Raw genomic sequence first — 27,688 nt, forward strand, 5'->3', positions numbered from 1 at the left:
GTATCTTTGTGCGGGCGTAAGGTATCCTATTTACGTTACGCCTCCGCAACTTTGACAGGCAAGTGCCGTATTCTCAAACCAAAGTTGCGGCGGCGTAGCGTAAATAGGGCGGCGTAAGTCCGCCTAATTCAAATGTGGTAGATGTGGGTGTGTGTTATGTAAATTTAATGTGACCCCACGTAAATGATGCTTTTTACGAACGGTGCATGCGCCGTCCGTGAAAGTATCCCAGTGCGCATGCTCCAAATTAACCCGCAAGAAGCCAATGCTTTCGACGTGAACGTAAATGACGCCCAGCCCTATTCGCAAACGACTTACGCAAACAACGTAAAATTTTCAAAATTTTCGACGCGGGAACGACGTCCATACTTAACATTGGTACGCCGCATCTACGCCTCATATAGCAGGGGTAACTTTACGCCGGGAAAAGCCTAACGTAAACGGCGTATCTGTACTGCGTCGGCCAGGCGTACGTTCGTGAATTTGCGTATCTAGCTGATTTACATATTTCTAGGCAGAAATCAGCGTACACGCCCCTAGCGGCCAGCGTAAATATGCAGTTAAGATACGACGGCGTAAGAGACTTACGCCGGTCGGATCTAATACAAATCTATGCGTAACTGATTCTAAGAATCAGGCGCATAGATACGACGGCTCGGACTCAGAGTTACGACGGCGTATCTGGACATACGTCGGCGTAACTCGTACGAGAATCCGGGCCAAAGTTTTTGTTTATAAAGTAGCCACAGCCTGCGTAGAAAGCCCTGTCCCCTGCCTGCATGTTGTAGAGAAGGACTCTTGTTCTCTATGTGGAAGCAGTGTTGTTTCTGCTGAAGTGTAGCATGCTCCCTGCTTAGTCAAATCATTAGCTCTGCAAACAGAAAAGCTCATACTCGCTACTGATTGCAGAACTGTAGCTCTTATTTAGCAGCAGGACCACGGCTTCCACAAAGGAAGCAAGGCACATTCTTTACAGTGCTGGCGGGGGGCAGGCTTTTCCACTCAGGCTGTGACTGCTTTCTAAACTTCTTTTGCTTTGATGCATTTGGAATTACTGTGTATACTCGAGTATAAGCCGACCTGAATATAAACCGAGGCACCTAATTTTACCACAAAAAAATAGGAAAACTTATTGACTCGAGTATAAGCCTAGGGTGTCCATCTGCATGCTTCACTGTGTCCATGTGCATGCCTCACTGTGCCCATCCTTCACTGTGCCCATGCCTCACTGTGCCCATGACTAGACTGACGTTTAACATGGGAGTCTATGGAAGGGGTGCCCGGATTTGAAAATTCGGTGCTCCCCAGCCGTAGGTCTCCCAGACAACAAACTTTTCACACTTGGAGGTGAAATGGGGCTATATGTGAGCCAAATTGTGGGTCCAGGGGACTTACGACCGGCCGGTATCACATCCACAAAGTCACCGGAGAAATTACAGTTTAACATGGGAGTTTATGGAAGTGGTGCCCAGATTTGAAAAATCGGTGCTCCACGGCCGTAGGTCCCCCGGACAACAAACATTTCTCAATTGTAGAGGAAGAGTGGGGCTACATGTGTGCCAAGTTTGTGTGTGCCAAGTTTGGGGTCCAGGGGACCTACGGCCGGCCAGTACCGGGTCCACAAATTCCGGGAGATCAGGCGCAAAAAGGTGACTCGAGTATAAGCCGAAGGGGGCATTTTCAGCACAAAAAATGTACTGAAAATCTCGGCTTATACTCAAGTAAACACGGTAATTTAGCCCTCATTTGGGCTTGAATGCCATTAAAATGACTGGTAATGTTTCCATCAATATCCAAAGGATTTATCTGCATTGAAAGGTGGTAGGCTGTGATCTTCACTACTGCATATGTAGGTTAGTCGTGATTACGTACAACCACTGGCATCTATAGTCGTAATTGGTACATATAATCTAGAATATCACAATTCAAGGGACCTGCATCTATCAGAATGGAATTTGTTTTTCTTCTCTGAAGGAACATTAGTCATGGTTGCCCAGAGGGTTGGCTTTGCCTTCTACTGGAACCAAACTGCAATTCGAATGATGCTAAACTTGATAGACTTGTCTCCTTTAACCTCTTTATGATGTAACCATACTATATAATTACGTAACTTGTTTCAATGGATACGTTGTTCTGTTAGGCGTTTATAAATGTATTTATTGATGTGGTTGTTTCTCATTGCAAACTTTCAAAATGTATGCTTCCTTCAGTCTTCCCTCATCTCTTTCAACTAGCAGAGCAAGATCTCGTACCACAAAGAGAGGTCGCTTGAACTCCTTGCTAGGACCTACCTTCCATGATGATTCCTGAATGTTCTGTAGCAGCATATACAGCCCATCCTGTTTCTTTGATAGGTGTGGTGCTGTTGGATATCTTGAGGAAACCTAGTCGTACTCCAATTGTTCTACCTAAAAGTTTCATTTACGTGTTGGGAACTCTAGCTTGTCTGACATCTCTATTGCCTTCTCTTCTACATACCATACAAAAATAGCTTTTATCACAAAGTAAAGCCTGATATATGGGCACAAATTTATGTTCTAGATCTTTTGGCACCTTGTCTGACCCATTTTAATTACCCAAAAGCCTTTAGATAATGAGCAACTATAATTTTAGATGGGAGCCCTAAGGGGGAGCGGGTTTGCATCTCTGCCTGGAATATTTAGTATGGGTTCATCTTGTTCATCTATTAAAATGTTAGGTAATTAACTCTGTTCTCCTCTTTATTCTGCAGCTCAAATCGAAATAATTCCGTGCAAAATCTGTGGAGACAAATCATCAGGGATCCATTACGGGGTCATCACCTGCGAGGGTTGCAAGGTACAGTGTATATGGCAAAATGGGATTACATTTTTCTTATTACAAAGCACAGTGATCTTACAAAGCTTATCACAAGTTCAGGATATGAAACACAAGTACAGTACATAGGGGTCCGCAGACTCATTACTTTGTTTATGTGATGTTAGTTGGCTGAAAAACATTATTCCTATATTGTTGGGTTTAGGCTGACATTTGTAAATGGGACTCCATATTGGGTTCAGATTATGGTGGCTGCAGCAAGTGACCTTAGTTTTGTATACAGTTTGTGGTCTTTGGTGTGCAGTCTTGTAGTGGAAGGCAAGGTGATACGAGGGACATGCGGTGAAGGTAAGAGGCTGGTGGGGCACTGGCTAGTATTAGAGCCAGATGCCACAAACGTTAGAGCGAGAGCAATAATTCTAGCACTAGACTTCCTCTGTAACGCTAGACATGTAACCAGTAAAAAAAAATTTAAGCGTCGCCTATGGAGATTTTTAAGTATTGAAGTTTGGCGCCATTCCACAAGTGTACGCAATTTAAAAATGTGACATGTTTGGCTATCTATTTATTTGGCATAACATCATCTTTCACATTATACAAAAAAACGTATAAAACCGTTTTTTTTTTTTTTTTCTACCATGTAACATTAAAAGTTGCAATGACCACCATTTTGTTCCCTAGGGTGTCTGCTAAAAAAAATATATAATGTTAGGGTGTTTTGAGTCATTTTCTAGCAAAAAAAATATGATTTTTACATGTAGGAGAGAAGTGCCAGAATTGGCCTGGGTGGCAAGTGGTTAATTACCAAGAGTCAGTAATATACAAATAATTATTATATATTGTTTTTAAGATAATTTACTATATTTTCTAAAATTGTACTCAAGCAGGTGGCTTAATGGACAAATTACTGAAGTTTGAATTTATAACTTCAAACCAAAAATTTCCAAGTAAATAGATAGTAAAAAAAATGATTATGTATCAATCAAGCTAAATCATATATTATTATGCTATATGTTATAACCATACCTTTTCAGCAGGCAGCAGATTATCATTCTCCCTCTTAACTGTGTGAGAAAAATATGGCATTATGGGTAAATCTTATACCCATAAACCCATGCTTTTTTTCCTTCTGGGCTGGGCTGGAAGGGAACATTTGTCTTTTAGACACATGCCCCCTTCTATGACACTGCAGTGAGAGGCGAGCCTCCACTGCAGCATTTTTATGGGACAGCTTGGTCCAATGGTGCTTTACCATTGGTCCAAGGCTCCAAGCTGTCCATTAACCACTTAAAGACCACCTAACGCCGATATACGTCGGCAGAATGGCACGGCTGGGCACAATCACGTACCTGTACGTCCTCTTTAAGTGCCCAGCTGTGGGCCGCGGGACCCGCGGATCTGATCGCCACTGGAGTCCCGCGATCGGTCACAGGAGCTGAAGAACGGGGAGAGGTGTGTGTAAACACACCTTCCCTGTTCTTCACAGTGACACTGTCATTTATCGTCTGTTCCCTGATATAGGGAACGGCGATCAATGACGTCACACGTCCAGCCCCGCCCCCCTACAGTTAGAAAAACATATGAGGTCACACTTAACCCCTTCAGCGCCCCCTAGTGGTTAACTCCCAAACTGCAATTGTCATTTTCACAGTAAACAATGCATTTTTATAGCACTTTTTGCTGTGAAAATGACAATTGTCCGATGTGTCCGCCATAATGTCGCAGTCACGAAAAAATTCCCCGATCGCCACCATTAGTAGTAAAAAAAAAATATTAATAAAAATGCAATAAAACTATCCCCTATTTTGTAAACGCTATAAATTTTGCGCAAACCAATCGATAAACGCTTATTGCGATTTTTTTTTTAACCAAAAATAGGTAGAAGAATACGTATCGGCCTAAACTGAGGAAAATCTAATTATTTTTTTATACATTTTTGGGGGATATTTATTATAGCAAAAAGTAAAAAATATTGAATTTTTTTCAAAATTGTCGTTCTATTTTTGCTTATAGCGCAAAAAATAAAAACCGCAGAGGTGATCAAATACCATCAAATGAAAGCTCTATTTGTGGGGAAAAAAAGGACGCCAAATTTGTTTGGGAGCCACGTCGCACGACCGCGCAATTGTCAGTTAATGCGATGCAGTGCCGAATTCCAAAAAGGGGCCTGGTCCTTTACCTGCATATTGGTCCGGGTCTTAAGTGGTTAAGCTTGGTGCTTCTGACAAGAAGTGAGGAGAGGTACTGTGAGCTCAACCTCTCAGTCTGCTGCAAACAGAGTGTGCAAGCTTTTATTTAAACTGGCCACTCTGTATGTAACTTCTGACAGGCTGCACAAGAAGCCCCCGTAGCTCCAGAACTATAGGTGGCAGGAGCCCCAAATATTTTGACCAGTGGTGGTGTAGGACCTCAGCTACGACCCTCGAAGCTCGATCCTTTTTTGTTTTGTTTTTGTTTGTTTTGTGTGTTTTTTTTTTCCATGTTCATGGCATGTGTGGCTCTGCCTTATCTGCCTTACCTGCCTCCCCTGACTGCACGTCCCTGGGTAATACGTGCTTGTGTTCAACACGGTATCTTATACCGAGTAGTCGATCACTGAAATCTAGTTTCATCGCCAAGGGAAACACTGTTGACAGTATAGCCAGAGGACGGTAATGATAGTTTTGTTTTGTAGGTAGGACAAGTTTTTCAGGTGCGGGTGTTTTGGATTTTTTTTTTTTTTATTCTTTTCAAGAACTTGATGCATTATAAATAAAGGACATTTTACTCTACTCTTCTTCCTTCTTTATTTTTTATTTTTTATTCCTTATCCCCACTTCTGTTGTAGTATTCTGTTGTATCTCATGTATTCTCCATTCATTGATCTTGGCAGTTGACACGCTGTGTAGTTGTATACAATTTTATATGCCCAAGTTTCTTTGAATATTTTTTGCTGTCTGTTTTTCATGTGTTCTTCTATGCAACACAGACCTGTTTATGTTTTTTAAAGTCACGTTGTTATGGGAAATGTATGGGGGCTGCCATTTATCACCTCTCATTTAAAAGAAGAGTACCTTTTTATAAAAAAAAAAAACAAGTGATATATTTGCAGGAAAAAAGGTGCATTTTTTATAATTTTTTTGCAAAGCATTGCAACCATAATCAGTGGATTGCAGGTGCAATGTGAGGCTCCTGCAGACTGTTCCTCCTAGCTTTATGCCTGTACTGAGGTACAGACTTCCAGTTAGAGGATGTGTCATAGGAGTACGAGTGCTGGGGTCACTATACTTGTGCTCCTTTTGAGAACTACAGGTCTGTCTGATGCCGTGGCAGGTGGGATATGTAGTTTATTCATTCACAACTCTCTAAAGATGACCTGAACAGTGGATGCGGTGCCCAAAAAGACAATCCAGGGGCAAAGCAATAGTCACTGGTATTGCTAATAGACCCCTACAGTTTTATTCCCCCGTTCTTTACTTTGATGCCTTGTTTTACACTGTGGGCCAGATTCAGGTAGACTTACGACGGGCGTATCAGTAGATACGCCGTCGTAAGTCCGAATCCGCGCCGTCGCAACTTTAAGCGTATGCTCAAACTGAGATACGCTTAAATGTTGCTAAGATGTGGCCAGCGTAAGTCTCCTATGCCATTGTATCTTAACTGCATATTTACGCTGGCCGCTAGGGGCGTGTTACGCTTATTTAAGCCTAGAATATGTAAATCAGCTGGATACGCCTATTCACGAACGTACGCCCGGCCGTCGCAGTAAAGATACGCCGTTTACGTAAGGGGTTTTCAGGCGTAAAGATAAACCACCAAAAAGATGGCGCAGCCAATGTTAAGTATGGACGTCGGAACCGCGTCGAATCTTTAAAATTTTACGTCGTTTGCGTAACTCGTCCGTGAATGGGGCTGGCCGTAATTTATGTTTGCGTCGAAAGCATTGACGATTTGCCGACGTCATTTGGAGCCGTTCAATCGAAACGTCATTTACGTGGGGTCACACTTAATATACATAAAACACGCCCCTAGCTTCAACATTTGAATTAGGCGGGCTTACGCAGGCCCTAATACGCTATGCCGCCGTAACTTTGGCTGCAAAATCTTTGAGAATACCATACTCGCCTCTCAAAGTTACGGCGGCGTAGCGTATAGGAGATACGCTACGCCCGCCTAAAGGTATGTGAATCTAGCCCTGTGTCTCTGCATGGAGGCAGCCATCTTGGTAGAGGCAGGTCTTGCTCCCTCAGGACAGAGCTACCCCTTTGAGTGGTGGTGGAATATTCAAGAAGCAACAGGGGAGGATGCACTGATCTACAGACCTAATGAAGCAGAAGCAGGGAGATCCTTGCACTGCAGCTTTTTCTCCGTTAAGGAGAACAGTCCAGAGCATACATCATGCATAACCATATCACTCCAAACCTCCTGAGACTAGCAGCAAAAGGCATGGTGCCTCTTACAAGACAGATATACAGCTATGAAGCTGTTGGCACAGGAGTGCCTAGGCACACTTGCATGCTAAGAAGTGCAGTTATTATTCAGGAGAAATTCAAGAGGAGCTCCAGTCATATTTTTATAAAATTTCAAGTCGGCAGCAACAAAAACTGTTTTTTTATTTGCCCAGTAAAGCGGTATTAAACCCAAACCCCTGTTAGGGTGTCTTCACTCTGGATGGAGGGGCAATGGAAACTCTTTTTTTGGATTGCAGCATTGTCAATCTGGGGAGAGGGTAATATTTGATACACTTGCAGATTTTTTCCTTTTGGGATTAAGGTTTTACATAAGTTGACCTCTGTCGGTGTTAAAAAGGAACTTCGGTCAATTTTACAAAAATTAAGTCAACAGCTACAAATGCTGTAGCCTTCGAGTTTTAATAAGCAGACCCTTACCTGTCCAGGAGTCCAGCAATGGGCCAGATCCACAAAGAAGTTACGCTGGCGTATCTATTGATACGCTGCGTAACTTCTAGGTTGCTCCGGCGTATCTTTGTTTTGTATCCACAAAACAAGATACGCCTAAAGCTGGGCTAGATCCGACTGGCATACATCTTAGTACGCCGTCGGATCTAAGGTGCATATTTACGCTGGCCGCTAGGTGGCGCTTCCGTCGATTTCCGCGTCGAGTATGCAAATTAGCTAGATACGCCAATCCACAAACGTACGTCCGGCTTTTTTCAGGGTAACGTTACCCCTGCTATATGAGGCGTAGCCAATGTAAAGTATGGACGTCGGGCCAGCGTCGAATTTTCCGTTGTGTACGTCGTTTGCGTAAAATGTTCGCGAATAGGGCTTTGCGTAGAATGACATTCACGTCGAAAGCATTGGCTTGTTGCGGGTTAATTTGGAGCATGCGCACTGGGATACCCCCACGGACGGCGCATGGGCCGTTCAGAAAAAACGTCATTTGCGTTGGGTCAAGTAAAATTAACATAAAACACGCCCACATCTTTATCATTTGAATTCCCCGCCCTTACGCCAGCAGATTTACGCTACGCCGCCGTAACTTTAGAGGCAAGTGCTTTGTGAATACAGCACTTGCCTCTCAGGCCCCGTACACACGATAGAATCTATCCGCAGATAAATCCCAGCAAATGGGTTTCTGCGGATAGATCCTATGGTGTGTACACGCCAGCGGATCTGTTTCCGCGGAGAAATCTCCTCTGGGATGGATTCCAGCAGATCGAATATTTGTTGTGCTGCACAACATATCCATCTGCTGGAATCCATTCCAACGGATGGATCCGCTCGTCTGTACAGACTTACCGGATCCATTCGTCCAAAGGGATTCCCCGCACGCGTCGTAATGATTTGACGCATGCGTGGAATTCCTTATATGACAGCGTCGCGCCCGTCGCCGCGTCATAATCGCGGCGACGGCGCGACACGTCATCGGCAGAGGATTTCCGCGCGGATTTCAATGGGATGGTGTGTACACTCCATCCCATCGAAATCAGCGGATTTCTTTGAGAGGATTTATCCGTGGAAACGGTCCGCTGGACCGTATCTGCGGATAAATCCTCTCGTGTGTATGGGGCCTTAAAGTTGCGGCGGCGTAGAGTTCCTACGATACGCTACGCCTGCTGAAAATTACGATGTGCTACGTGGATCTGGCCCAATGTCTTCATCTGGGACGGTTCTTCACTGATCTTTAGGTCCCTGGAGCTGCCATCATGGCCCATAGATGACTCGTAAAAAGTATTAAGGGGTAAATGGCTGCAAAAGCAGAAAAGGGGAAAAAAGGCATTATTCAAATAATTTGCATTTTTCTCCTCGGTGCTCAAATATTAAAGTATGTAGTGATGACGTATGTGAAGTGTGACATTTTTCCACGAACTAGTTCTTACATAATGAAATGTACCATCAGAAGAATTTTGGAATGTTCTCCTTTCTATAGAAATGAGGACCTCTGTGGGTTAAAGGGGTTGTAAAGGTTCAGGGTTTAAAAAAAAATCATACTTACCTCCGCTGGGCAGTTGGTTTTTCAGAGTGGCCCCCGATCCTCCTCTTCTGGGGTGCTCCTGGCTCCTCCTCCTTCTTGAGTGCCGTCGGAAGAAACGCTCTCCTTCTGAACAGCCGTGCGGGCGTGCTCCCGTGTCCTGCTTCTGCGTCTATTAACACAGGAAGGCAGGACTCTACCCCCCCCCCCTGCGCCCATGTCATTGGATTGAATTGACAGCCGTGGGAGCCAATGGTTACACTGCTATCATTCAATCCAATCAGGACACAAGACAATGGCTGGAGCTGGTGTGCTCGTTCCTGTTGTGGGAAACACAGGGCTCAGGTAAGTATAACGGTGGCTTGGGAGGGGGGGCTGCTGAGTGACAGAAGTTTTTTCACCTTAATGCATAGAATGCATTAAGGTGAAAAACCTTGAGGGTTTACAACCCCTTTTAAAGTGGTTGGTAAAGTCTCAAGGTTTTTTTACCTTTTATGCATGAAGGTAAAGAAACTTGAGCGCTGCCCCCCCCCCCTACAGAGCTGTTCCAGGATTCCCTCTCCTTATTGGCTGAGAGAGTAGCAGAAGCCATTGGCTCCCACTGCCATCAATCCACAGCCAGTGAGCCAATGAGGAGAGAATGGGGGATGGGACTGAGCCACGGATGCATAGAGCAGAGCAGGGCTTGGGAGCGAGCACACACCGGTGACGCATATCTACAACCTTCTTATGGGGGGGGGGGACTAGGTCAAGGGGGAGGGCGCTCTGCGGAAAATCACTGCACAGGGCTGGTTAGTATGACCTGATTTATTTTATTATTTTTTTTTATTTTTTTACTTCCCAAACCTTTTAATACCACTTTAAACATTTACCCTACAAATATTACTGGTTTAATTTATATACTAAATCTGAGACCAATATTGAAACAAAGAATTACAATATACACAGAATAGAAGAACATGGAGTAGAAATATCTAGAAAAGCAGAAGATGATGCAAATCTAAGCCCAGGTTCACACTGGGCTGCGGGAGTGAAGCCGTGCGAGTTCAGCTGAACTCGCACAATTTCACTCCCGCCAGTCAGTTCTGATTTTGGCCGCGATTACAGAGACATCTGTGCAGGTTTCTGTCAAATCTGGGCCGAAATCGCAAAAAGTAGTACAGAAATTACTTTTTGAAATCGGTGCAGCGCCGCAGATTTCTCACATTATAAAAGAAGATAGTGGATGGTTCCTCTTAAAGGGGACCTTCAGTCAGATTTTTTTTTCTCCCTCTCTCTCGCCAGGGAGGCGGAGCAACAGAGGCTATTGCAGGGAAACTGCCCTCAGTAAACATGGCTGCTCACACAAAAAGTAAGGTTAGAAATCATACTTAAAAAACCATGTGTAAGGATATTGGTGCTCACTATGTAAAATCATAATCAAACATAAAGACTCTTTGTAAATGACCATAGGATATATGAGTGTTGTGTTATAAAATTTGGGAAAGAAATTAACTATGAGAAATGCAAAACATAAAGTCCAATGTGACAATACCCAACACCAAAATAAAAGTGCTTCTGGACAGACTTGTCTTCTGGTAGCTTCACCACGGGTTTCTCAAAGGATAGATGGCAACTCACCAGATTGGTTCCTGAGCTTGCATGCTTCCACTGCAATTATCCCTAAGTATAAGGCTAGGATGTAAGAATACAAACAAGTATAATAAAAGTTGCACTCACCTAGTGCCAATACATGCGTCTACAGCATGTGCGGATGGGGCCTGTCAGTCAGGCGCTGGTGCGCGATCCACGCCTCACTCTCAATGATGGGCCTTAGTGGTTAGTCACATAAGGAGCCTGGAAGTGACAGATCCCCACTCCAATGTACGTTTCACCATACTTGGCATCTTCAGGAAGTCCTAGTCACAGGAGCCCAGAAGTAACGAATCCCTGCTCTGACGTTCGTTTCACCGTATTTGGCATCTTTAGAAAGTCCTGGGGCACGCCAGAGCCTGACTGACGGGCCCCATCCGCACGCTCAGGAAACCAATCTGGTCTTTCCAAAGCGCATGTTGACCTTCTGTAAAAAGGGCTCAAACACCTTTTGGTGAGTTGCCATCTACCCTTTGAGCACCTGCGGTGAAGCTACTAGAAAGCACGTCTGTCCAGAAGCACTTTTTTTTTGGTGTTGTCACTTTGGACTTTGTTTTACATTTCTCATAGTTTTTTTCTATCACTCATTTATTTGACAGATTTTAGAACACATCTTGTGTTATTCATTCATCACTTCATCCTACGCCCCTTTGCACAGAGCCATTATGATTTTACATTGAGCCCATTGTTTGTTTTTCATTTTGAGGTGATTTAATCACTTATTTAAAGGTGCAGCAGCCACATACACTTGATTTAATATTCAAGGCGCCATCACCTGTTAACATGATAAAAACAATACAAATTCCTATTTAAGTTTTAAAATGTTAAAACTACATACTGAAATATTTTTTGGGATTATGTGTCTCACTGCAGTACCTTTTGAAATCCGTATAGGACTGAGTGATCTTGCTTTATATTTGATTGGTTACTAGGTGCTCCCCCTCTACAACCTATGTTGCTTCGTCTAGCTTTGTTTCTTGGCTGTGATGGCTCTGATTACCTTTCTGGTAAACACAAATGTTTCCCTAGCTGTTGTTTTTCCCTGCTACGAGTTGGACGTCTGATGTTAATCATTTCCTAACTCTTTGAATAACATCAGCCTCTTGGGAGTGGTTTGATGTTTTTTTTAGCTTGCCATGTGTCCTAGTGTATTTCAGATAAGACATTAAACCCTGGTTCACACCAGTGTGATTTGTCATGCGATTTGACAGTTCAAAATCACATGACAAGTCGCACCCCATTGCCAGTAATGGAACCGTTAAAATCGCTGCGACTCATGTCGCAGCAACTTTGAAAAAGGTTCCTGCACTATTTCATGTGCAACTTGCATTGATATTTGTGTGGATAAAGCCGCACATGAAAACGCGCTGAAGTAGCACAATTTCAAAGCCGCACTGGTGTGAACCAGGGCTAAATTAATGAATGTGTTGCCATTGAGAGCTCTTTTTCTGGCATGCAAGTTAATATTCCTACATTAGAAATCGGAAGATCCACCCTTCCTAAGGGAACCAAACAAAAAGTGGCTGGAAAGATGCATCTATCTGCTTAGAGGGTGTCCAAGCAAATTTGAAAAGGTTTGGGGTGATTTGGTTGGTTGTTACCAGGCCTTGCTCCAAAGGATTTGACCATGGATAGGCTTTTATGCATTGAATCGGTTTATCGAAAAATGTAAAGTCCACAGCCACTAAAATCTGCTGGCCAGCGATCGTGCTCACGGGCCACGCGCATCGCGTTCCCCGCTGCGAAGTGGGCGCACGCGGCCTCTGGAAGCTCTAAAAGGCGAAGCCGTACCCATACAGGGTTTCGTCCAGCCGTGCCATTCTGCCGTGGTATATCTGCGTGAGCAGGTCAGCAAATTCTAACTACCAGCAAGAATAAGTCCTTACATTTAAAGAGCACCTGTCATTTTAGATCCATCATAGTGACAAGGGAGAGGTCTCCAGCTGATTAACAGCCTTAGCTCTGTTCCTATGTGCTATGTGGATGTGTCTCTTCCCTCCAATCGGCTCTCGCCACACTGATGTAACCTCAGTTCTCCACCTCCTGCTTTTCATAGCTGGGAGATCCTATGTAAATTCTGCACTTTGAATGGCTGTAAGGGGAATACACATATAGATAGACAGGTACAACTTCTGAAGGAGGCTTTTTCATCTGTGTATCACCTGAGGTCAGTCACTTCACTGAATATATGTAAGGGTTTACAACCACTTTAAAAAGTTGACGTTGCGGCGGTGGTCTGAGCGGAAGTGTTTTTGGAGCATTGTTTCTGCCTACGCTTCTCGTTCTACCATCAGAAGAGTGAGTGCAGCTTTGACTTATGGAAGGCACCTTCATACTGATAGAGCGAGCATACTTCTGCCACTCAAATGGAAACATGGGAGATGTGTAGGAAGATGTGTCAGCAGTACTCTGTTTAGATATTACTGACTCTGCAACCTAATACTGTACAGCAAAAAGGGAAAGTGTGACATAGACCTTGAGAACTATTTCTTACAGAGGTAACGCGAGTTATCTTACTGGACAGATCAATGTAATGTGAGAGTCTTACTTAAAATAGTTCTCTGAACATTTTATCATAAAACCGATTTAGGCAACCGGAAATAAAAAATAAAGGTGTCAGGTCTCATTATAATTAGTAGTTTTTTTTCCTTTGTAAGTACAGTGGAACCTTGGTTTACGAGTAACGCGGTTAACAAACATTTTGAAAGACGAGCAACTTTTTATTATTTTTTAATTCTGACTCGGTTTGCGAGTGTTGTCTCGCAACACGAGCAGAATTCAAGCTAATGGGGTGTGCAGTACCGCATTTGGCCTGAGGTGCAGGGGCGCCGGTGACCCTCGAACAGTTTGGAGCAGTTCGGAAATACTTGGAATCACTTGGAAATACTCTATTCCCAGGTGTTTCCGAGGTCAGCCGAGCTGTCCCCGATCATTTCCGAAGCTCTCAGGTGCCACATGCGGTATTGCATGCCATTGAAGTCCATGCGGAACAAATTATTTTTGTTTCCATTGACTCCTATGGGGAAACTCGCTTTGATATGCGAGTGCTTTGGATTACGAGCATTCTCCTGGAATGGATTATGCTCGTAATCCAAGGTTCCACTGTAATAGGGAAAGCATCTGTAGGACATATGGTGGAAGTCTTGGTTTATAATGAAGTGCAGAATCTCATTATTTTCAGTGCTGGTCTGTTCCACAGTTTGGGCTTTTCTGTTGTGAATAGATTAGTCCTTTTTTGAGCTGTGCGTTGTCATATTGTTCTGTTACTGATGATGATAAACAGCTTTAGCTAGATTCAGGTAGGGGTGCGCAACTTTAAGGCGGCGTAGCGTATCGTATTTACGCTACGCCGCCTTAAGTCAGAGAGGCAAGTACTGTATTCACGAAGTACTTGCCTCCTAACTTACGGCGGCGTAGCGTAAATGCGGCGGGCGCAAGCGCGCCTAATTCAAAATAGGCTGAGGGGGCGTGCTTTATCATAATTTGCTTTGACCTGACGTGATTGACGTTTTTTTGGAACGGCGCATGCGCCGTCCGCCTAAATTTCCCAGTGTGCCTTGCGGCTAAGTACGCCGCACGGTCCTATTGATTTCGATGTGGACGTAAATGACGTAAATCCCTATTCACGGACGACTTACTTTAAATTTTCAAATTTCGAAGCGGGAACGGCGGCCATACTTTAACTTTACTATTCCAACTATTTGATGGAATAACTTTAGGGCCTGATAAAGCGTTACGTAAACGGCGTATCTGTACTGTGTCGGCCGGGCGTACGTTCGTGAATAGGCGTATCTAGTGATTTACATATTCTACGCCGACCGCAATGGAAGCGCCACCTAGCGGCCAGCCTAAATATTGCACCCTAAGATAGAATATAGGGTACTTGGGTCTAGGGTCCCCGGACCGAAGAGCCAAGAGGGGGGAGAGGAATTGCGGGCCAATTAGGACTATCGCGGTACCGGTGTAAAGTTGCGCCACCGTATCTTAGATAGGTTTAAGTGTATCTCTGTTTGAGAATACACTTAAACTTAGGTCAGCGCAGATTCCGAGTTAGGTCGGCGTATCTACTGATACGCCGACCTAACTCTGTGTGAATCTAGCTACTTGTGATTATATTACCTCATAACCAAACACATTGGCTATAGGTATTTGGTAATTATTTAATAGGTTTGAGCTGTTGGGAAAATATATAAATGGGAGGAGGGCTCTAAACTCCTTAATGGACCTGGGCTGCCTGATTACTCATAGGGAGTTCTCTGTTAGGGATCATTAGCAATAGATGAGGAAATGCATTTGAAAATATTGATGCTGCCATGAAAAATTGCATCCTACAGAATAAAGAGAGGAACCCATGGATAAGCCATCTACAATCCCCCTTTGTGAACTCAAAGTAGAACTATAGGCAAACTTTTTATCATTTTTTTTCCCATTTTGGACAGGTCAAAAAAGGGTTTTAACCCCTGTCAGTTTTTTTTCCACCACCTGTGTCTTATTGGGGGAATTTCCCTTCACTTCCTGTCCCATAGCCAAAAAGGAAGTGCGAGGAAAATCCTTGCAAAGTAAGGGAAATTCTTAGGAACCCTTAGGTCACCAGAACTAGTGTCCTTATTGGAAGATTTCTCCTCTATGACTTTTCTGGGGACAACCCAGAATTTGGGATTTTCTTTTACTTTCAATGAAAATGGTAAACAGGACAAATAGAGAGGCTGAATCTCCCCAATGGGGGCACAGACAGCAATAAAAACTGGCAAGCGTTCCAATCCTTTTTACTCTATCCAAACTAAATAAAAAGTTTTGCCTTTAGTCATACTTTAAGGCAGAACTAGTGGCAGAACATCTTTATCTTTATTTAGGATGGAGGAGGCTTTTGACTCCTTTCAGTGTTTTATTTTTTCTGTATTCCATTGGGAAGACTTCACTTCCTGTCCCGTAGCCAAAGCAGGAAGTGTGCGGAAATGCCTCCAGAGTGAGGGGATCCCCGATTGCCATCAGGGTTACCAGAAATTGTATCTCATTGGAAGATTTCCCCTCTATTCCAGTCCTGGTGAAAACCCAAACTTTGGAATGCTCTTTCACATTCCGTGATGACGGTAAACAGGGCAAATAGAGAGAGTAAATCTCCTTAATGGGTGCACAGACAGCAATAAAATCATGACGGGTGTTCTGTTCCCTCTCCACTTTATTCAAATGAAAATGGTTTGCTAGGGGGGGCATTCAGCAGGGGAGAAGTGCCAGGATCGCTGGCGGGGGACCTTAGTAGAGGAGGATCGGGGCTGCTCTGTGCAAAACCATTAAAGGCAAATGTGATGTGTTTAGAAAAAAACCTTTTACAATCACATTACATTAAGATCAGTGTAATTGTAGGTTGCTTACATTTTTTGTGTTTGAACTTTAATAGCCGCAAGATTATATACTCACAAAATTGCTGCTCCAGTACTTTGGGAACCCCCCCCCCCCAAATATATATATATATATATATATATATATATATATATATATATATATATATATATATATACTTTTCCTCCTTATCATTAGCTACTATTTTGTGTGGTGCGAAAGTCATCGTATTGCTTCTCCTTTTTTTATTTCTTTTTTTATTTTGTATCAGCTTTATTTGAAGTGTACAAAATGTTCACTCGCTGCAATATCCGCAGTGTGATTCGGGCCGTGTGATTTCCTGTCTGTCACCATACATAGTGTGAATTAGCCCTTATTACTTTTACTGCAGTGCTTGCAGTCCTATTTAGAAGTAGTGGCTGCTATAAAGAGCCAGTATATTTTATGGTAATGGCCTAATTTCATTTTTTAACACCAGGTGACACTTTAGGAGGTAATTCATGGAGGGGGCACTTACTATGTAAAGGGCACCCAAGCAGAAAAGGAATTCACGTTAACCTGGATATTCCATTTAATGATGTTAAAAATGACTGTTACAGAGAGCGCTGTTCTGATTTATTTATTGACCTGTATTCTCTGTGTAAGCTTTTCCCCAAATGACTTAGGCAGTTGAGTTTTAAATTGTAACAAGGTCTGTAGGAACAAGTAAAAATTGATAGATACCCACAGATTTAAAATAAAAGTTCACCTTTCTGGCAATTTTTTGCACCATATTTAGTGTGCAACATAAAACATGGTCAAAGTCTGCGCCACACACCCTTACAGAATCCCTGCCACCTCCTGCCAATAGGGACAGGGCCGATCCTAGGGTCACAGGCGCCTGGGTGCAGAAATATTGCTGGCGTGGTCATCTTACTAACTCCTTCCCTTTACAAATGTTTCTATGGCTATGACTCAAACACAGGGATGCTCCCCTAAGAAGTCTTTATTAGTGTCCCCCATCAGAAACCCCCCCCAGCAGGTGTCCCCCATCAGAGCCCCCCCCCAGCAGGTGTCGCCCCATCAGAACCCCCCCCCCTCAGAAGGTGTCCCCCATCAGAGCCCCCCACATCAGGTGTCCCCATAGATCAGTACCCGTCCAATAGATCCCTGTAGCTCAGGCGCGTTGGGAGCAGAAGCACATTACAGGGGGGCGGGGCATACATGGCATCTTTGGTTACTAGGAGGGTGGCACTCGGAGACCATTTCTGGGAGTGCATGGGATGATTGGCAGCAGCTCCGGCCAACCCAGAAGCCTCTCATCACACCGCCTATGGGAGAAGAACCGACGCACGCAGAGGGGGCGGGGCAGACAGGAGACTGCTCCACACGCACCGGCGGACAGAATTAATTAGTGGAGCCTAGTACTGGAATGTGTTCCGGTACTAGGCTCTGCCGCGGTACCCAACCCGGATTCTGGGGACAGCGGGAGGTATGCGCTCTTGTCAGTTGCCAGTGGAGAGAGCAAGCGAGATGGAACCGCAGCACCTGCTACATGCGCTCCGCCTCTGGACACAGACAAGGAGGAGGGAGGGGAGCACTTTGGAGCTTCGGCGCCCCCACCTCTGCGGCGCCTGGGTGCGGAGCACCCCGCGCACCCTGCCTAGGATCGGCCCTGAATAGGGATGAGATCCGGCATGTTTGCAGAGCCCGACAGGAAGTCGGCGCTGCGCTAATCACAGACAGTGAGACATTGTCCCGGCGCGCGGCTGCAGAGATCGGGAAATGTCTCACTGCCTGTGATTGGCGCAGCACAGTGCCGATTTCCTGGCGGGCTCTGCACATGGAGTGTGCGAACGCGCCGGATCTCATCCCTACCTGCCAATATTTGAATTTGGAAAAGCTCTGTGAATAATTAGACTATCTGCCCCAGAGGAAGAGGGTCTTGTAATTATCATTGGAACACAACCTCGTGATCACCACATTTCTGGTCCATTGTCTCTTCCTCCAGCTCCATAGACGAAAGTCCTCACAGCAGTTGGAATAGTCTGCAGAAGCCTGTGCATTGAGTTTGTGATCCACTGGTCAGAGTTGCAATGCTTTGCAGGCTTATAAAAAGTAATTGCACATTTTGTTATTAGTCATTAGTGTGGTGAATTCATTATTGCATTTTTTTGTACAAGGTGTACCTTGACACGTTGCTAATAGTAGGCATCAAGGATTTAGAAAGCCTGTCCTCGTTATGTTTGGGGCAGTTGTTACGGCTCCTATTGTGTTTGACAACAGATGTAAAGCCTTGGTGGGAAATGTTGCTGTTTTCGTGCTTAGTCTGGCTAGCCTCTCAGCAGGAATAGTTGTTTTCATTGACTGAATAAATTGCTTATCCTCTAATCATCATCCATTATTGGCATGTGCATATACACTTGACACTCGGGCTGACAAGAATGATCTATACCTTCAGAAGTCTCTCGTTCTGAACTTTGACTGTGTGCGTATCCACCGAGAGCAAGCCTAGTCCTCATGGTCCTCAGAAGTGAGGAAAGCCGTCAGAAAAAAGGCCTACATTTTAATTGTTGGTCCTATTTGAGAGATTAATGAGCCAGAGGACCCTGCCACAGCCAGCCATTAATCACCAAGCTTTCAGAGAGTCTCCTTGTCACCCACCAGAGCGGAGTCTTCTCAGCATGGCCGCTGGTACAGGGAGGCTGGCAGCTGGCAGCTGCTTCCTTGTAATTAAACAGCCAATGAGCAGCTAATTAAGACATATGTTTATACAGGAGTAAAAATGGCTATGGTAATGAATTGAAGAAATCTATTCATTAGGCAGGAATTGTCAGAAGACTTGTACAGACTGGCCAGATTTATCCAGGCCTCGTGTTCTCAGGTTGGGTTTGTGGGACTGAATGTACACAGAGGGAGGAGGTGGCATGACTACACAAACTCATTTAGAAAGCCACGATCCTCGCGTTCTAGGTAAAATGGACGGGATGTACGGAGAAATTAGTCACCTTTTATGTACATGTACATGTGTTGGACTATTAACCACTTAACAACCGAAGGCCGTTATTTAACGTCCTCGACTTTGTGCGGTGATATCTGAATGAAGCCTGCAGATACAGGCATCATTCAGATTTCACCATCTTCAGCCGCCGATTCTGTGCACGATAAGAACGATCAAAGCGGTAGTTCCGCCGCTTGATTGTTCTTATAGGTGGTGGGAGGGGACACCCCCCCCCCCCTCCCACTGCCATCCGGTGCTTCCCTGGGCTCTCCCGTGCCATCGGGGGCCCGGAGAGCGAATCGGCCGGCGCTGCCTGGGAAGCATAGAGATGACTGGTGACCAGATGGTCACCAGTCATCTCTATGACCGTCGGAGGCCCGGGCGTGACGTTATGACGTCGCGCCCGGTACCCGGAAGTAAACAAAGCCGCAATTGCGGCTGTCGGCATGTGATCGGTGATTTTTTTTTGCTTTAATGCTTGTAAGCCTGGAGGAGAGATGTGGGGTCTTATTGACCCCACATCTCTCCATAAAGAGGACCTGTCACAGTGATTCCTATTACAAGGAATGCTTACATTCCTTGTAATAGGAATAAAAGTGATTAAAAAAAAATGTAAAAATAAGTGTAAAAATTAAAAAATTAAGTAAAAAAAATAATAAAATAAAATATATATATATATATATATATATATATATATATATATATATATATATATATATATATATATATTCAAATATAAAATTTTATTGAGAGTTTTCAAAAGAAAAAGGGGGGTACAGAAAAGTTACAGTACAACTGTGATCAAATTTGACAGGTCAACAGATATCGAGGTCCGTGGTAGAAGCCTCGCATTCAGCCTCCTTAGAGGGTAACATACCATATGTCAAACCAAAGAAAAGGACGTGGTATTTCATCACATAACTCATACTGTTTGGCCAATAAATCCAGTTTTTACCACTTATACAGGTATATACCATATTATTATAAACGCCAGTGGTCCCAGCCGGACCACCGTTCATTTTGTGATCAAGACAGACCTGGAGGAGGAGATCGGCCTCAGATCGACTGGTGGCAGTGACCCCAGTTGTAGGGATAAGGGCTTAGCAGACAAGGAATTGGAACGAGGGAAAGGAAAGAGAAGAAAGAAAGACAGACAAAAAAAAAGGAAAGAAGGGGGGGGGGCACCTGTTAAACAATATTTTTTTTTTAAACGCCCCTGTCCCTGGTAGCTTGTGCGCAGAAGCGAACACGCATGCAAGTCCCGCCCACTTATGTAAACGCCGTTAAAACCCCACATGTGAGGTATTGTCGCGTGCGTTAGAGCGTGTGCAACAGTTCTAGCACTATACCTCCACTGTAACTCGAAAATAGTAACCTGTAAAAAAATGTAAAGCGTTGCCTATGGAGATTTTTAAGTACCGAAGTTTGGCGCCATTCCATGAGTGTGCGCAATTTTAAAGTATGACATGTTAGGTATCTATTTACTCGGCGTAACATCATCTTTCACATTATAAAAAAAATTGGGCTAACTTTACTGTTTTGTTATTTTTTAATTCATGAAACTGTTTTTTCCCTAAAAAAAAAAGGCGAGAAAAAAAGGTGCAATGACCGCCATTTTATTATTGATTTTTACATGAAGGAGAGAAGTGCCAAAATAGGCCCGGTTGTCAAGTGGTTAAAAGAGATTGCTGTTTGCCTTGATGTGTAACACTGTATGAAATATGCATTGCTGTCTTTAAAGATAAACTCTGGGCACAAAAACTTTTGGTAAATATTTCTCAATGGCTTATACAAACCCCCAGATATTTCATTTTTACAAGTAGTGACATCATCACTGTGCTGTGCATAACCCAAGCAGAGCTGTGGAAGGGATCCAGCAGCTCCATCTACTACAGGCTGCCCGCAAAAACATGGAGGGAGCGGATACAAGGCCGAGGGAAAATTTCACTCTGCTGTACAAATAAAAAAATAAAAAAAACTCTATTTATATAAAAAAAATGAATTCTGATGAATTCTGGCTGTCTTTAAAGCTGTAGTAAACCCCAAAAAAACTAAAATCTTCCTCCTGCAAGTTAAGAGCATAATGAGTTAGTATCTATTGCATACTAGCCCATTATGAAAGACTTAAAACTAAGCGCTCCAGCGGAATGCTGACAAGGGCTTCCATCTTCACCTGGTCTTCCTTCCGGGTTTGTGTGCTCAGGGCCATTAGAATGACATCACTGTCCTGGCACAGCTCTCTCAATTAATGGCATGCCATCCATTGTTAGCTCAGTATACATGTGCCAGTGATGTCTCCAGCTGCTACTAAAGTAAGGCCCAGATTCTCAAAGGACTTACGACGGCGTAGCGCCATGTACGCCGTCGTAAGTCCGAATGAGAGCCGTCGTATCTCTGAGTCTGGGCGGTCGTATCTATGCTCTGGATTCTTAGAATCAGTTACGCATAGATTTCTATTAGATCCAACCGGCGTAAGTCTCTTACGCCGTCGGATCTTAACTGCATATTTACGCTGGCCGCTAGGGGCGTGTTGTTTGCGTAAGTCGTCCGTGAATGGGGCTGGATGTAATTTACGTTCACGTCGAAACCAATACGTCCTTGCGGCGTATTTGGAGCAATGCACACTGGGATATGTCCACGGACGGCGGGTCATAGCTAATTTACATACCACACGCCCACCTCTTCACAATTAAAATTAGGCGGGCTTACGCTGGCCTATTTACGCTACGCCGCCGCAACTTAAGGAGCAAGTGCTTTGAGAATACAGCACTTGCCCATCTAAGTTGCAGAGGCGTAACGTAAATAGGATACGTTACGCCCGCACAAAGATACGCCGATCTACGAGAATCTGGCCCTAAATATCTTCCTATACTATGCACATTTTAGGGGATTTTCACTGTACCTACAGGTAAACCTTATTATAGGCTTACCTGTAAGTATAAATTAAAAAAAAACTACTTTAGTGATTCCTTATGATCGTCGGCTCCACCTAGTGGCCATAATGTAGTATTTTTTTTTAAAGTGATTGTAAATGACCATCTTTTTAAAAGAACCCGTTCAGTTTAAAATAGAAACAGAAGGCAAAAGATTTGTGTATAAATATTCATTAGGGGCTGTTTCTTCACTGCATGCGCCAATGACCTCACCGGCGCAGTATACAGTAATTATCTCCTAAACTGCGCACGTTTAGGAGATATTTTACAGGTAAGCCTTTTTTCTCCAGCATTTGGCAGTAGGACCACCAATATTTGTGGTGCAGTCGAAGGGAAAGGGAAAAAATGACCTTTATGGGTTATGAGAACCAACCTTTCAGACACTTGGTCATGAGGCCCAGCATCATAATTGTATACCTTTTTTTTTGTATTGTGTATATTTAGTGTAAAATGTTTAGTATGTACACTTTTTAACATTTGGCTCTGTTCACAGGGTTTCTTCAGACGCAGCCAGCAGAGTAATGCTACATATTCCTGTCCACGGCAAAAGAATTGTTTGATCGACCGGACGAGTAGGAACCGCTGCCAGCACTGTCGGTTGCAGAAATGCCTTTCTGTGGGCATGTCACGTGATGGTAAGAACCACTCTCCCCTTTTTATGTTACTACTTTGATCTACAACCGTATTCATTTAAACATCTTACATAGTTGAATGTGGAAACTGAAACTTTATTAGAGCCCTAAGAAATCCCTGTGTGATTGCAAGCCCCCCCCCCCCCCCCGTCCCGTCCCCCCCGTCCAGTAAAGCCTCATGCACACTAGACCTTTCTGGATGCTGGAATAAAAACGCGCCTAAAGCTCAACTTTTTAAGAGTGTTTAGACATGTTCAGGTGTGTCAAGCATTTTTGGAGTTCATTTCATTGGCCAGAATATTAATTCATTCTGGCTATTGAAATGAATAAACACTCAAGTACTAATAAACGTGCTTGGCGTTTAGGCGCGTCGTTTTTTTTTATTTATTTTTTTTCCTGCCCAAATGATCCTCTCCTGAATGAGATTTTTGCATGGACACATAGGGCCAGATCCACGAAGCGCGGCACTTCTTTACGTCCGGCTTAGTGTATCTCCGATACACTACGCCGCCGTAACTTACAGCGTATTTCCCGTATCCACAAAGAATTTGCGCCGTAAGTTACGGCGGCGTAGTGTAACTTTGTCGGCGTAAGGGCGCGCAATTCAAATGGATGAGATGGGGGCGTGTTTTATGTTAATACGTCTTGACCCAACGTAAATGACGTTTTTTCTGAACGGCGCATGCGCCGTCCGTGGGAGTATCCCAGTGCGCATTCTCCAAATTAACCCGCAACAAGCCAATGCTTTCGACGTGAACGTCATTGTATGCAAAGCCCTATTCGCGAACGTTTTACGCAAACGACGTACACGACGGAAAATTCGACATCCATACTTAACATTAGCTACGTCTCATATAGCAGGGGTAACGTTACGCCAAAAAAAGCCTTAGGGAAACGACGTAAAAAATGCGCTGGCCAGACGTATGTTTGTGGATTCGCGTATCTAGCTAATTTGCATACTTGACGCGGAAATCGACGGAAGCGCCACCTAGCGGCCAGCATTAATTTGCACCTTAGATCCGACGGCGTACTAAGACGTATGCCAGTCGGATCCAGCCCAGCTTCAGGCGTATCTTGTTTTGTGGATACAAAACAAAGATACGCCAGAGCAACCTACCAGTTACGCGGCGTATCAATAGATACGCCAGCGTAACTGCTTTGTGGATCTGGCCCCTAGTCGTCTAATATAGAGGGTTATTTAGGGGCAATTTTATCAAAATTAAGTCTCACTCCCATCTTGCTTTTGTCTAAAGGGCTTGGAAACCTGTACCAAGAAGTCAGTAATCTGACTCTTAGGCCCAGATTCTCAAAGGGCTTACGACGGCGCAACGCAATGTACGCCGTCGTAAGTCCTAATCTGGGCCGTATATATGCGACTGATTCTTAGAATCAGTTACGCATAGATATCCATTAGATCCGACAGGCGTAAGGCTCTTAAGCTGTCGGATCTTAAATGCATATTTTTTTCGCCGCTAGGTGTCGCCTCCGTCGTTTCCCCGTCGAGTATGCAAATTAGCAAAATACGCGAATTCCCGAAACGTACGCGCGGTCGACGCAATGAAGTTACGAAGTTTACGTTAGATTTGCGACGTGTAAAGTTGCCCCTGCTATATAAGGGGCAACCAATGTTAAGTATGGCCGTCGTTCCCGCGTCGAAATTAAAAAATTTACGTTGTTTGCGTAAGTTGTCCGTGAATGGGGCTGGATGCCATTTACGTTCACGTCAAAACCAATGACGTCCTTGCGACGTCATTTAGCGCAATGCACGTCGGGAAATTTTAGGGACGGCGCATGCGCATTACGTTCAGCGCGGGAACGCGCCTAATTTAAATGCTCCACGCCCCCTACCCGGCTCATTTGAATTAGGCGGGCTTGCGCCGGGGGATTTATGCTACGCCGCCGCAACTTTACAGGCAAGTTCTTTGTGAATAAAGCACTTGCCTGTAAAACTTGCGGCGGCATAACGTAAATGACATACGTTACGCCGCCGCAGTTTTACGCCCATCTACGAGAATCTGGGTCTTAGATCTTAGTAATCTGAGTCCCTTTGCTTTCCTGCTGATCAAGTGGCTTAAAGGGATTGTAAAGGTTTGTTCCTTTAAGCTAGTGCATTGTTGGTTCCCTTACCTTTTCCTTCTATTTCCTTTCTAATTTTTTTTTTCTTTGTCTGAATTTCTCACTTCCTGTTTCTCCTCAGTAAGCTTGCCCCCATCATCAGGCTCGGGGTTAGTCAGCCAGAAAAGCTTACTGAGGAGGAACAGGAAGTGAGAAATTCAGACAAAGAAAACAAAGAAAAAAAACATTTAGAAGGGAAATTGAAGGAAAAGGTAAGTGAACCAACAATGCACTAGTTTAAAGGAACCCATTTAGAAAATAAAAAACAAACCTTTAAGTTCTTTTTGAGTCCATAACCTGAAACAAATATGCAAATCTGGAGTACTGACTTTTCCGATCTGCATGCTTGTTCCAGGTCAGTGACTAATAGTCGTGAGACCCGAGACCACTAGTATTTTCAGAAGAAGCCCCAAAACTGAATCCTCTGTTTTTTCTTTGGACTGGTTTCCTTGCTGTCTAAACCAAGAAATGTAATACTTTCCCTTGGAAATGATCATGAGGTTTTCCTGCAGTACTATCGGTGTATGGTTGATGGCTGATCTATCTAATTGCACATCTGTGTCTCCTGAAAACCCAAGATCTCTACCTGGGGGTGCCCCTTTGTTACTAAACCAAATGGACAGGTTTCTGGGAAAGTTAGGAGACTGAGCCAAAAAATAGAAGCCCATCATTTTAATGAGCAATTACTATGTGTGCTGCAAACATAAGCTCTTATGTATAATAACTAGCCTATTCAGAAAGAATGATTAGCATATATTTAAAATACATGAAATATTGGTACAGACACTTTGTACTCAAGTATTGCATGATTCTTTGTCTCGTTCCAACTCTAATGCCAAGTACATCTCAGGATTTGCCCTCTTAATACTCCAGCAACAAATGATATCCAACCTAAAGTTTAATCTATTTACATTACATACCTATACTGTGCACATTATAACCAGATGTTACCCATGACATTCCAACTAATAACTAACGTACCTTGAAGGAACCTGCAAGACATATGGGAGCTGCCATTGCTGATTTGTGGAGGGGCAGGCTGAAGGGCTGTCTTCCTAATTCTGGGTCACTAATTAGCAAGTCATTGCCCTGGAACAAGTATGCAGAATGGTACTTAAACCCAGGACCCTGCATTCACTATATCTGGTCTCCCACAGTACACAGAACATGGAAATGCAATTATTTTGGTAAATATAAACTGCTAAATACCCTTTCTCATCAGCAGTATATAGCAGTCTTTTGACTTCTATCAGTGTCCAGCCAAAAACTGATTAAAGCTTCTAGGAGGAGTTTTCTAAGGGCCAGATTCTCGTACATCCGCGTATCTTTGCGCGGGCGTAACGTATCCGATTTACTTTACGCCTCCGCAACTTAGACGGCAAGTGCTGTATTCTCAAAGCACTTGCTCCGTAAGTTGCGGCGGCATAGCGTAAATCGGCCGGCGTAAGCCCGCCTAATTCAAATTTGGAACAGGGGGGCGTGTGTTATGTAAAATAACCATGACCCGACGTGATTGATGTTTTTCACGAACGGCGCATCCCAGTGTGCATTGCTCCTAATACGCCGCAAGGACGTATTGGTTTTGACGTGAACGTAAATTACGTCCAGCCCCATTCACGGACGAGTTACGCAAACGACGTAAAATTTTCAAATTTCGTCGCGGGAACGACGGCCATACTTAACATTGGTACGCCGCACTTACGCCACCATATAGCAGGGGTAACTTTACGCCGGGAAAAGCCTAACGTAAACGGCGTAACTGTACTGCATCGGCCGGGCGTACGTTCGTGAATTCGCGTATCTAGCTGATTTACATATTTCGACGCGTAAATCAGCGTACACGCCCCTAGCGGCCAGCGTAAGTATGCAGTTACGATCCGACGGTGTAAGAGACTTACGCCTGTCGGATCTAAGGGAAATCTATGCGTAACTGATTCTAAGAATCAGGCGCATAGATACGACGGCGCAACTCAGAGATACGACGGCGTATGTGGAGATACGCCGTCGTATCTCGGTTGTGAATCTGGGCCTAAGTGTCCTATGACCCCTGACCCTCTGTCTGGACAGTGTTGATTGACCATGTGCTGATCACATTCAGACAGGAAACCACGGTGTGGCCCCGCCCCCTCTCCTCATTGGCTCTGACCGCAGCCAATCAGAAGGGAGAGGCCGAGGCACTCGTGGACATCGCTGGATCATAAGGGGGCTCAAATAAGTATTAGAGGGGCTGCTGCACACAAGGCTTTTTATCTTATTGCATAGAATGCCGCAAGATAAAAAAAAACGTCTGCCTTTACAACCACTTTAACCGCAGCCATTCAGATCACAGTTCAGGTATTCTGACAGACGTAGGAGCAGTGGCTTTCAGAAACAATCACCGGCAAGGAGGATTCCTCTATCTACACTGTTTAACGTAGCTAGGGGAATCTATTGATTTTATTGAAATCTTAATGTGTGTGGTTAACTCTTGCACAACAATACATACTGTAGCTTTTCCATTATCCAGTCTAGCGACTGGAAGAACCAGCTATACACACAGTACAGCCTGGGGCACTAACCGTCAGTTCTGTTCACCGTCTATTGCAAGAGTACAATTTCCTTTTTTTTTTTTTATCAACTGAGAATTTTAGTAGCTTGTCCACTGCAACCCACCAGAACAGTGCATCTCATACGTAATGGCCTCCCACACAGTGTAAGGCTTCAGCTGCCCACGTTTACAATGCATACAGTGTATGATTCAAGTGTTCTGTTTTACTTTCCATTTTACGCTTTCCTGCTACCTAGTATATTGTGTGATTCTGGAACTATAGAGGCTGCCATTGTTGATCTCTCTCCTGAAGGTTTTA

At 44.1% G+C, this 27,688-nt stretch overlaps 1 protein-coding gene across 3 annotated transcripts in view; it reads left to right on the forward strand.

Moving 5' to 3' along the window:
* LOC120931479 (nuclear receptor ROR-alpha) overlaps positions 1-27,688 on the forward strand; it is a 637,829-nt gene that overhangs the window by 584,144 nt on the left and 25,997 nt on the right. For all 3 annotated transcript variants that reach the window (XM_040342970.1, XM_040342972.1, XM_040342973.1), the window contains 2 exons: positions 2,732-2,817; positions 22,589-22,730. In XM_040342970.1, coding sequence (XP_040198904.1) covers positions 2,732-2,817; positions 22,589-22,730 — 228 coding nt within the window. The remainder of the gene's footprint in view (positions 1-2,731; positions 2,818-22,588; positions 22,731-27,688) is intronic.

The sequence above is a fragment of the Rana temporaria genome, chromosome 3 (genome assembly GCF_905171775.1).
Source record: "Rana temporaria chromosome 3, aRanTem1.1, whole genome shotgun sequence".
Classification (NCBI taxonomy): Eukaryota; Metazoa; Chordata; class Amphibia; order Anura; family Ranidae; genus Rana; species Rana temporaria.